We start from the raw sequence: 12,483 nt of genomic DNA on the forward strand, positions 1-12,483 counted from the left end.
GAGGCAGACAAGTTGCAGGAAGGACGAGTTTGGAGGAGACACCCGGAAGTCAGTCTGTGGGCATATGGTTAGAATGCTGGCTGCAGCCTCTCTGTGAACTGTCCTCTTAATAAAGAACCAGTTTAGTTTTACAAGCCTGGAATCTTCATGTTATTACCCAGCACGCGGCCCATGAAACAACTTCCAATCCTTTCTCTGCCTCCCTCCCCATTTCCCAGTGGGTCCTGCCTATTCCTCCCAAAGCCCCACCAAGTTTGGCAAGAACACTTCCACTTTCCATCTCTGAACCTTTATTACTATGGAATATACAAAACAACCCAACAACACGGTTATAAAAACGAGGTCACGGGGAAATGTGAAGCAGCCCGGTTTTGAAATGCTCTCAGTGTCCCGGTGCTGGGTCAAATATAAAACGAGGCGTATTTATACATATACAAAATATAAAAGGAAGGGTACATTAGAAATGTATAAAACAAATGGCTGACGAGTGGTATTTACATCCGGGGTGGGGTGGAGGGGCCGTGCCCAGAGCCGGCAGCATCTGTTTAGCAGCCATGTTTCAATGCATCTGAGAAAGTCTCCTTGGAGCGAGGAGCTGCCGGCTGGGATCAGCCCTGTTTGAAGGTTCTGCATGACTGACGGTTTAGTAGAAAGCTGCTGCCTGTGATCGATTCAGCAACAGGCCAAGACAAAGGGCGAACAAAAGCATTCGTTTGTCTATGTGTAGGCTGCCATTGGGCAGCCTTATTAGGCGATCTGCTATCCCAACCGTGAAACAGAAACTCTGACCTGTTGCCTGGGGGGAAGAAAATACAAAATACAAATAATAATAATAATATTAATAATAATAAATTCAACCGAGAGAAGTTCCACGTTCACATTGAGAATGGATTGTCCAAGCACTTCCTCGCGCTGAGTGTCTCCCCCCCAGGGGAACGAACGTGTTCAAGTACAGGCAATGAGGCATGGCGTGAGGTTGTGTTCCGTTTGGGTCCAACTTGCCGGCTTCAGGAGAGAAGTCCCAGCGTAAGTGCAGCCCTGGGCTCTTTATAACTCCTTGAGGATGATCTGGATTTTGTCCTCTGCTTCCACTATGTCCAGTAAAAAAGCCATGTGGTTGCTGTAGTGCTGGATGATGTTGTTATCCATGTTCACCAAGATGCTAGGAGAGGAGAGAGATTGGATTAGGGGCGCATATTTCAAGCAGTCACTTTAACTGCAGAGCGGTGGGAACTGGGACATCCTGAGTTCTCGTCCTGCCTTTCCCACTAACTTGCCACGTGGCCTTGCGCAAGTCCTAGCACTTCACTGTGCCTCAGTTTCCACCTAGGTGCAATAATAGGACTGACCTACCTGGGCCACACAGGTGCTGGGAGGATCAGAGAGTCTTTTATAAAGAGCTTTGAACAGGCAAAGCACCATACAATCAATCTGCGTTCTTGTTACTAACCAGTTTGCAACCAGACCCTTATTGTGACCGACTGGTTCCTTTCTGGGGCTCTGCGGTAAGCAACGGGTGGCTTATTTCCACTTGGGAAGCCGGCTTGCTCATTTAACAACAGGAGCGGGCGAGCTGGGAGGGCACCCACAGAATACTGCATTGTCCACTTTCTCCTACCCCGGGCTTCAAGGCATTGCCGAGTTGGGCTGCAATGCGGAGAATTGACAGGGAGAGTCTTTTCCACTTACAACCGCCAAGATCCCCGTGCAGAATGTAAGCGCTGTACGCCCGTTCTCCCAGAGAGGCAGAGGCGGATTAAGGTTTTGTGGAGCCCTGGGCCAGAGCAAGTGGGAGCCCCTCCCCATCCCTTCCACCTGCATTCCTCCCGTATCCCCCCGGTCAGGGTGCAGGGGCTTCCCCGCTCTGCCTGGGTACTCCTGCCAGGGAGCGGGGTTGGGGTGCGGGCACTTGCCCCGCTCCACCCACCTGGCACTCCTGCCAGGGAGCATGGTTGGGGCACTTCCCCTGCTCTGCAGCAGGAGCGCCAAGCAGGTGGAGTGGGGCAAGCCCCTGCGGCCCGTCCCCAGTCCCCAGCAGGAGTGCTAGGTGGGCAGAGCGGGGTGGGGCACAGGTGTGCCCATTTTTCCAGGGCCCCCCAATTGGCCGGGGCCCCTGGGCACAGGCCCTGTTGGCCCAGTGGCTAATCCGCCAACTGTAGAGAAGAACACATGCTGCCTGAATATACAGCATCAGCAGGAGAGCCAGCACTCCAAATTCTTTGTCCTTCCAAGCGGCCACATCTTTCCTGGCCGCAGACTGGTTACAACTTCAGTGACAGTCATAAAATCAACTGCTTGGAACCAGAAATTATAAAGGGCAGGGGGAGAAGCATTTCAACAGCTGATTTAAAGCCCAGGCCACGGCTCCCCATCGTACCAGAGTTCCTTATTAAAATATCATTGATGTCGCGGGGCGTCACACGGCTATGTTCCCATAAATCACAGGAGGCACTCGGAACCGTTTGGAAGTGGCAAAGAGAACAAATCGTCTTTCATTGCACACAGCACGTTCCCTCCAGGTCTCTACTGGGATCATTAATGGGGCAATAGCATTAACTGTGCAATACTCAGAAATAAAGAGGCTTCAGTTTCTAGCAAATCTAGTAATTTGTCAGGCACAGAGGACAGGCCAGACCCTCAGTTGGTGTAAATCGTCGAAGTCCCTTGGCAGTCAATGAAGATACACCAATTGACAGCACCAGAGCATCTGGCCCATCCGTTCTAAGACAGTGCAGAATTCAAGGAATGTCAGATTGCCTTTGAAACAGGAAGTGCATCAAGCAGGTGAAGGGGCAAGGTTTGCCTTTTCATTCAGATTTGTTAATTACATGCTTTAGAATGTGACCGGTGCTCAATAATTTACTCTTCACTGCACTTTTCAGAAGATCTCAAAATGCTTTATAAGCAGGTTGATTTCCTATATCTAGGGCCGTTCAGTGGAGGGCATTAAACACGACACATGGGTAAACTGAGGCACAAAATAACTTGTCCAGAGTCATGTAGCTGTTACACAAACACAACAAGGAGGCCCAACCTCTTTGGCAATGAACATGAGAGAGGACAGAGATCCAGAGGCTGTGGGGGCAGATAAAAAGGTGAGTGGATGGGCAGCGGCAGAAGCAAAACAGTCACCGAGTAGGATGACAATCTACCCAGCTGCCAAAATCCGCCAACCCTCTTCTTAGATTCTTCAATTGCTTTTCCACTTTTGTACTAGGAGTTCTGCTTTGTAAGCCGATTCCAGTCATCCCAGATGTAGACAGCTGCATGCTACTTTAAACACAGAGTGGAAATCTAGGGCAGTGTCACACAGGTGTGTCCGACCCACGCTGTTGCCTTATGCAACCCAAAACCAAGGTGACTTTAAATGACAAATGAGGCATCTCCAAAAAGTCTTTCATATTTCATCCACCTACAGCTGGGAAAGGCATCCGGTCTGGAAGCGACTTGTCCCACCCAGCCTTATTTCAGCTTTGAAAAATGCTACCCACTGATCAGAGTGGGTGAACACGCCACTTCGGATTAAAAAAAGAGGTAAGTGTGTCCAGCTGTTAGAGCAGGGGGCCTCGGAAATTATTCCCAGCTCTGCCACCAACTTCCTGTGTGACACTGACCAAATCACCACATCACCTCAGTTTCCCCATCTGTAGAATGGGGACGCTACCTGCCTAAACTCAGGCATTTAGCAGCCGCCTGGTGAAAGGTCCACTATAGATGCTGAGTTACATTAAAACTATTAACTGAATCAAACCTTCATCTAGGTATGAATCAGACACAAGCTTTATGGGAGATGGGAAAAGTTGGGTCAGGTTTCTTCATCAGCTGTTTTCATGCTGCTCTGAACTTTTGACCAACATGGAAAGAGAATCTTTGCACCCAAAGTTACATGAGTTCTCTCCAGTTCATCCTGATTCCTAGACCTGAGGCACTGGGAGTCACACGAACCTCATGCTGTTGGGTTTCCAGTCCGATTTCTCAATCAAAAAGATTCAGGTACGTCATGAAGAGAAATCCAGACCTTAGATTGCAGATCTAGACCAAGCTCACAATTATATGAAGTTTGTGGAGCCACATTGGTTTATACCAGCTGAGGCCCACAAAGTAAATGCCAAGGAGAAAGATAATTGCTTAGGGTGAGGCAATAGGATGAAATCATGCAAAGGGAAAATGAAGGCCAGGAGAGCAGGAAACATTTCGCAATAAGTAGATTGTAGCCGAGTTTGAATCTGAGGAAGGTATTTGCTCAACAATAACTGGTGACAATGAGTTCCAAAGCTTAATTACAAGTTGGATATGACGGTATTTCATTTGGTCTGCTTTACATGTGTTGCCTTTTTATTTCCTTGTTCCTCCGTTTTGGGCAGGGATAAGAATCCCTGGTTGATTCTATCTCCCAAGCATTCATTACTTCATAATATTAACTTGGTATCAGATAGAGTAACAAACAAAAATCAAGTTATAGGTGGTTCCCTCAACCAGACAAGACCCTTTTCCCCCTGCCTCACAGGAACTCATCTGTGTAGGGGACTCAGATTCACACAGCTGGGTAGCATAGTCAGTTCCGACCCAAGTTAGCTCTGTGTGTGTGTGTGTGTGTGTGTGTGTGTTTACTGAAAGCTACACACAAATTTAAGCACCTTCTTGCATCTGGGCCTTGAGCCGTGAGATGGGATTTTCAGATGCACTCAGGGCTGCTTGTTGCTCTGTTCCCACTGACCTCAATATCAAACTCCCAGACAGATGCCAGTGCAGAGTGTGTTAGAAGATCCCCCCCGAGAAGCCCACTTCTCTCAGACTTTCTCATACTGACGTCAACGGAACGGGACAGCAGCGAGAGTCCCTTTAAACTACCCCGGCACACCCTGGCCGCTGCCAACATTCTGGGACGGTTTCTTCCACCTTGTTAGACGCTTGTCAGGAGCCCCATCACCAAAACCATCTAATGCACAAACTGGCGTCATTCTAATTCTCCTCTCTGTCTCCCTCTGCGCTAAAAACCTGGGCCTGCGCCAGTACAAACAATTCATTCATTTTCCAGGCAGTCACTGGTGCTTGCAAAGCGCGATCATATCTCTGTGTGCGTGGAGGACTCGCTGTCTGGATTTATGGAAATAAGCTTGGCAGCGGATGAGTCTTTCCCCATTCATCGGGGGAAGGGAGCGGTTCAAAGTTCTTTATTTCAGAACGCGTTCTGGAAAATAGCAATTAGCTCGTTCTCAGGGATGCACCCCTCCACTGAAGTCAATGGGCCAGATCCCCAGTTGGTGTAAACCCATGTCGCTCCATTAAAGTCAACAGAGCTACGCCATTTGACACCAGTGGAGGATCTTGCCCATTGTTTTCAATGGGGATCAAGCCCCGAAGGGTTTTTCACATGTGATTAGCACAGCCTCAATTGTACAAGAGACGCCAGCTATAACTCAGTGTCTCTGACTGCTAGGAAAACACAGAGCAGGAGCTGGCATTATTTGCACATATCTCAGCGTGTCTGAGTAACAAAGGTCTGTTTAAAGAGCGTTTCAGCTAATGCCCCAGAGCTGCACAGGATCTGCAAAGTAGCTATGTTCAGCAAGTGCCATATTGCCCTGCGAACTCCCAACAAAGCAAAACTCTCCCCCCCCCCCCCCCCCAGCATCTTGGGGGCAGTCACAGTGATTAGGTGTTTCTAAGGTTACGTTAGAAAGAGAATTTCCAAAGCAGCAGCTTTGGGACTGAAGCGGGAACTGACAAGAGAGCAGCAGTAGACATGCCCGGGCAGATCACTGACTGGGGGTTGGATTCACCTTCAGTGGGGTCCTCCAAGAATCACTTACAGTCTGAACTAAGAAAAGGCTGATTCCCAGAAGCCCTTCCCCCAGACTCCCCCAGCCCTGCCTAAGCACAAGCACTAGTTCTTCCACTTAGGAGAGATGTGTTTGTCATGGGGGGGGGTCCCTGTCAGGTCTGATTACGCCTCAAAAATCACACTTTGCACATGGTTTGGTTACAAAACAACCCAAACTCCCACCTGCGGCGCCAGCTCCAATCTTCAACTCCGAGGGCTTTTTTTCTCTGGGGTCACTTAGCAAAGAAAGCAAGACGCTGTACAATAACGTCCCCCGATGAAATTCTTGAGCTCTTTCCAGGCAAAGGATCACCTCGTGGCTAGGAGGGATCCTTCAACTTCAACAATCAAAGCCTCCCTTTCAGACAACGGCAGATTAACAAAGCTATTCGCTCCGTCTCCGAGGAGGGCATTGCTATTAGTTGCTGTTCGTTGCTCCCAAGTTATAATTACAACAGTACACAATAACGTCAAGCTGCGGCTTGGTGGCCCAGGACCATGGTTTTCCAGACACAACAAGGGCCTCAGCGGGGGTAGGGCACAGTGAAAGTGCACTCGACGTATTCTTTGTCTGGCAACATGAGCCCTTTGACAGAAGATTAGCAAGAATCCCGCTGCACGGCAAACCCGTTCTCTTGCTCTGCATTACAGTATCAAATGATCAGCTGAGAACGAACTGACCGTGCTGCATACCCCTCAAAGTGTCTATTCCCATAAGAGCTGCCATAGTGGGTCACCCATTGTCCATCTTGCCCAGTGTTCTGTCCCCGACAGTGGCCCGTACCTGAGCTTCAGGGGGAGTGTACAGAACAGGGTAGTTATGGAGTGAGCCAGTCCTGTCTTCCACTCCCAATTTCTGGTTGTCAGGTTTAGGGACACCCAGAGCATGGGGTTGTATCCCTGACCATCTTGGCTAATAGCCATCGATAGACCTGTTTGCCATGAACTTATCCAGTTCTTTTTTCAACCCAAATAAGTTTTTGGCTTTCACAACATCCCATGGCAATGAGTTCCACAGGTAAGTTGTGTGCTGTGTGAAAAGTCCTCTCGTCACTTTGTAGGGCAGGGTAGGGATAGGGCTGTCCTTGAAGTTAATCTCCCACAATGCCAGGGCAGAATGTGCAGGCACCACCACTACGACACGGTTTTGCTTTTCTGGAGTCATTGAAGGAAACTTTTAGACAGCTCAACCCTGGGAGCTAAAAGGCCACCTGCTTGTTTCCGGGAAGTCATTAACAAGCCCTCTACAATAGCTAACAGGCAAAGGTGTGAATCAAAAGTACCAGAGTAAAATACTGTCCGACACGGACTAAAGCTGCCTTCACAAACCCTGTGTGGTTATCAAAGACAGACTCTAAGAGGACTTTCCCAGTCTCATTCATTCCATTGTTAGTGGAGTTGGAGCCCAAAGTTCTTGGGTTTTTGGAGACCTCTTGGAAATTTTTTATATCACCCCTGAATTTTTTTCCCCCATTGAATTCCATATTGGATTGGCAGCCCCAGAGACTGAGTCCTTTATTTATCCACAGAGCACTATGGGAAATGGGTCAGATCATCAGCCGGTGAGAATTTGCATAGCTCCATTCATGTCAATGCAGCGACACCAGTTTACACCAGCTGATGATCTTGCCCAATGTACCTTAACAATGATCTGGAGGGACCACCTATAGGGGAGAGAAGGGAGTTCAGTCTATGGGTTAGTCAACACTAGGAGCCAGCTAGCACCTACAGAGGTGGTGCTTTGTGATGTGAACACACTGGAACCAGGTGAGACGCAGCCCCTCGGACTCATTTCACATGAGCCACCAGACAACCAACAGATGGTAACAACCTTCATCACCAATGACCTAGCTCAGGCTTGGACGGCTGCTCTAGACAAGTCCTGCTGCCCCAGCACACCAAACCAACGCACCAAAGAACAACACGTTTTCATAGCGGTGCCTTCAGCAGGAGATACAAATCCTTTTCTTAATCAAGGCAGGCGTTTAGGTCTAAATTCCTATTAAGGTTCATTCTGTCCGTGGCATCTATATATTCAGGGTGCGTGTTCATACGTAGGGTCTGACCATCACCTACCAGAGTCCAGGAAGGACTCCCATGGCTGTGGATCACTCCATTAGCGAATGATGGCTGATGGGTTGGCAAAGCTGGGAACGAAGGTGCCCTGTTTGTACCTAACCCTTGGGAAGAGCCAGTGGAACACAATGCAAAGCTTTTTAACCCTGCTATTTTCTCTGCAGCCCACAGTCTCCACACTGGCCAGTCCTGATCCGGGCAAGGCCTGATGCCAGTTATGCACACTAGTTGTGAGAAGCAAACATTCGTACCTCGCAGACTGAGATAACATAAATTCACTCTAAGCCCAGGCTTTCACTCTGAGAGATCATCCATTAAACCACCCAACCAGCTCCTCCCCCCACCTTTCCCCAGGAGACTTCACCACTCAGAATAAAGTTAGTACAAACAAACGTTATCCCAAATCTTTAAAGGGCAGAAAGAGTTCTGTGTTTTATATGCTCCAAATGGCCCAGACCTCCCATAGCTTTGGTATTTATTATCTTGTTAAAATACGGTTTCATCCCGTGGCAGGGCACCAAAGGGTACAAAGATCCTAGGCGCCCAGTGCAAATGCAGATCGGAGATTTGCTTACCCTCGTTTGCACTTTTTATAGACTTTATAGATGCTTTCTTCAGGCAGCCCATATTTTTCTGAAATCTGCAGGAGAAAACGTGACACTTTAAAATCTTTTTTTTTTTTTTTTTTTGCACATTCAGAATGAAATCCCAGCAGATAAAATAAAAGGGAGCTTTGCCGTAGGGTCACTCCTCAATGGAAGAATTTCCCCCCCTCCTCCTTATAAAAAAAATGCTAGAGCAATGACATAGCTTATACTGGGGTTACTACGGTAACCTGGCCTTTTGCTGCTGCAGCTTGGTTCAATGGACTCAGGAGACCCGGGTGCTAACTCCTGGTTCCATCACTGAAGTGGTACGTGACCTTGGGAAGTCACCTCATGGGGGCACAGAGACAGACTAATGCACCTGTGCAAAGCTTCTGCACCTTAGAGCTTTTGGTTTACCAACAGAACGTGCATGTCTGACTCTGATAGCCCTGAATCCCTTGCGATCCCGACTTTTGCTGAGGTTCTGGGTCAAGCTGCAAAGGCTTCTAGCCAGGGCCGGCACAACCCATTAGGCGACCTAGGCGGTCGCCTCGGGTGCTATAATTTGGGGGGCGGCGACTGCGGCGGTATTTCGGCAGCGGGACCTTCCGCTGCCTCTGTGGGGGGCGGCATTTCGGGGCGGGACCTTCCGCTGCCTAGGGCGGCAGAAAAGCTGGCGGCACTCCTGCTTCTAGCATCATAAGCGCTTTGATGACGCTCTGAGCAGGTTTGGAAGTTGAGGGAGAGTTTTACATTCATTCGGCAGCATTTTCTGTGAAAGGTCTTGTCTGCTTGGCTGTATTGCCATGGGGAGGAAGCGATAACCTGACATTCTGCAACCTGCCTCTGCTCTGTTTTTAAAAGTTTGCAAAAACAACAACCCCTCCCCCCCCCCCCCCCCACAGCGCTGCCATAAAGGCACCATTGGATCATTTAGGTTTATTGTTTGTTTTATTCCACCCCCCAAAGAGGAGCTAGGGTTATCGGGGATTCTTCTGATAATCATCACAGAAATATGCCCTGTGTGTTCCTCAAACAGAAAATTCCATCCTAAGGTGGATAGCAGGTAGACTTGCCCTGGCTTCAGATCCCCCGGAGATAGAGCCAGGGAATGGTGAGGGATGTTTTACAGCTGAAAATACGAAAACACTGTAATAAAAGGAGAATCCTAGGGCTTTTATACTGTGATCTGAACAAAAGACTGCACTGATAAGGTTTGTGCTCCTGGAGAGAGCTCACCTCTCAAGCTACAGCTCTCAACGCATGGGCTGACTTTTTCACTCGGGTGGAATTCTTAGCACAAGGCCTACGCACCATTTAGCTCCTCCAAACAGGGCAGACGTGAGATAGAAGTGGTGCCCCGTCCTTGTGCTGAGCCCCTGCACAGGGAGTTAATTCCAACACCCCCTCTCCCCTCCCCGACCCCTGATTTCCGAGAACACACTGCAGTTTATGTGTCACAGTCATGGCACGAAACTTACAGCATTCCTGAGTCCTTGGAGATCTGGTGTCTTCAGCATAAGAGCATCGAATACTTCCTCGGATTCCCTCCGCACATACAACAAGACTGGGACAGACAACAGGCAGCTTTTAAACCACTGGTTGCAGGTGTTTGCAGCACATTTCCAAAGCTTGTAGGATCCCGTTTAAATGAAGATCCCGAATGAGTTGGGCCATGTGACGAACCACTTGCCAAAGGAATTGAATTCCCAACGGGGAGGTTTTGGAAGCTGTTTGGGGCAGGGACCCTCTGTTCTGTGTTTGCACCGCACCTAGCAACATGGGGGCCTGGGCTGTGGTTCAGGCTGCTCGGTGCCACGATAATCTCAATAATAACAATACCTCTCTTGGCATCTTCTTCTTTGGCTAGTTTGGAAGGTGAAGGATCAAACTCATCCGAGAACGAGGGACAGCCCCGTTTTAATGGCAACCTAAGTAAACACGAGAGGAGACCGTCAGGAAGACGTATGACAGAAGCAAACATTCCAACAGTTAAAAGGGAGGTTCCCAAATGCCGGTGACAGAAGCATTACCGGAGTTGGACTGTGGCCAGGACACCGAAGATAACACCCCTCTCCTTGAGTGCAACGGGCTCTCCAGTGATCACAAGTGGTGAGGGGTTTGGTTTTATATCCCAGGCAAAAGACATGTAATGTCTCAGAATTACTGGGCCCGGTCCAAAAGCCACTGATGTTAATGAGAGTCTTTCCACTGACTTTCGGATCAGGCCAAGGCGGGTATCTGAACTTCCCACCTGGGTGATTTTGAAAGCAAGGGTTTCTCTCTCTTTCAGCTTCCTTTACAGCAGCCTCTGCCTTTGGCTACCTTAGCCCGTCCGAGCCGGTTCAGGGATCATTCTGATTTTTAAACATGTTCCGTCACCCGATTAGCAGGATACCACACTAGCTTTTCAGGGTGGTAAAGGAAACGTCACAGCAGTCTTTTTGGGGGGTGGGGCTGAGTGTTATGAGAGTCCATTCCACACCTTTCCATGAGAGAAGACTTCAGTGCAGGCAGAGGGTGCGCCTGCAGATAGCTGGGATGTGTGCACACGCTAAGCTCCACAGGTACCCGAACAATTACTGGCCTGAAGAGGTGAAAAGATTGATGAGCCCCTGTCCTTTCCTACCTGTTTACGTTGTTAGGAACAGCAGCAGCAGGAAGCACCTTGAATGAAAAGAAAAAAAAAGAGATCGTTTTAGTTTAACTTTTGTTTTCAAGAGCCCATAAGATGTCCCTTGATGGGCTCCCCACTAAGATACTCATTCTCGCCTTAGATCTCACGGCCTGATCCTGTCCTTGGCTACAGCCATGCGGCTGAAGGCAGAATATGGCTGTGTAGGGTTCAGGGGAGGGATGTGCCTATATGGGATCAAATCTTGGCTCCATTTAAATCCAGGGTAGTTTTGCAATTGACTTCAGTGGAACCAGGATTTCAACCCATGGATTCTTAGCGTATCCCCTGCTGCTTGGGCTGGCGGGAAGTTTGGCATCCCTTGTAGAGCGGCATTATCCCCTTTTCAACGGGAAGAGCCTACCCATCAGCAGGACATTCGGGAGTCTGGGGGCCCGTGAACTGCCTTGTTGGGATGTGCCGTGGGGTGATGCGGTATCATGACAATGACGTCATCACTGGAATAGAATAATTCAGCTGGGGATGGAACAACATGGGCTGGTCTCAGGTTTGCAAACCCAACTGATTTTTTTGTTTTAAAGGTCAGATGATTTTTTCCCCTTATACCGTCATTTCCCCCTAGGAAACTGCAATTAAAGAACAAACACACATCCACGCTTTTCTGACTAAGTGAAAGCCCGACAGAGTCTCATCCACTGCGATTCCTGTCCCACAGACAACAGTCCAGAATATACATCTTGTCAGAACCAAAAGGAGCTTGAATCTCGCAATCGATTCTGAATCCAGAGCCCATGGTTTCTCAGCAGATTCTGGTGTGGCAGACCGAGTTCTCCTGTCCCCTAGCGTCAACACTGTTGCACCAAAATATCATCCTGTTGCAAGAAGACGCCACAATGTTGTCCTGGCTGAATTTGCCCATTTGGACCAACTCAGACAGGTGGCAACTCAACTTCTTGAGCGATGGCCTCCAGGGCACTGCTGAGCAGTTCGGAAGCCCAGCTCTTCTCAGCTGCAGGGAGGATCATCGGGAACAGAGAGAGGCCGGGGAGAAGCTGAGGGATATCCCACAGATGGAGGTGTTTTGAATGGAGGAATTTTGCTAGGGGTCATTTTGTGCAAATGCTTTTGCTCTTTCCAGCTCAATCCACCGTGCAAATTTGCAGGTAATCCTTATACAACCCTTCTTGAGAAAACTTTTCCTCAAGTTCACCTTTCCCCAAATTAAATCTCCCTTGACCTTGAAATTGTTAGTTAATAAAATTGACGCTGTGGGTTCTTTTCCTCTACACGATGCAATTAGTGTCTCCAGGACGCACTCCATTGACCCAGCTTTCAAGTTGTGTGTGTGTGTGTGTGTGTGT

General features: G+C 48.8%; 1 protein-coding gene across 1 annotated transcript in view; it reads right to left on the bottom strand.

Annotated features, from left to right (window-relative positions):
* Positions 1 to 1,047: 1,047 nt before the first annotated feature.
* The window catches only part of GRHL3 (grainyhead like transcription factor 3), a 29,730-nt gene continuing 18,294 nt past the window's right edge, over positions 1,048 to 12,483 (bottom strand). Inside the window, exons 11-15 of the mRNA XM_024203637.1 lie at positions 11,117 to 11,154; positions 10,330 to 10,418; positions 9,969 to 10,054; positions 8,476 to 8,540; positions 1,048 to 1,162 (exon numbers count right to left, since the gene is read on the bottom strand). Of these exons, the coding sequence (XP_024059405.1) occupies positions 1,048 to 1,162; positions 8,476 to 8,540; positions 9,969 to 10,054; positions 10,330 to 10,418; positions 11,117 to 11,154 (393 nt within the window). The remainder of the gene's footprint in view (positions 1,163 to 8,475; positions 8,541 to 9,968; positions 10,055 to 10,329; positions 10,419 to 11,116; positions 11,155 to 12,483) is intronic.

Source organism: Terrapene carolina, unplaced genomic scaffold (assembly GCF_002925995.2).
Source record: "Terrapene carolina triunguis isolate 2854851 unplaced genomic scaffold, T_m_triunguis-2.0 Scaffold236, whole genome shotgun sequence".
NCBI classification, from domain to species: Eukaryota; Metazoa; Chordata; order Testudines; family Emydidae; genus Terrapene; species Terrapene triunguis.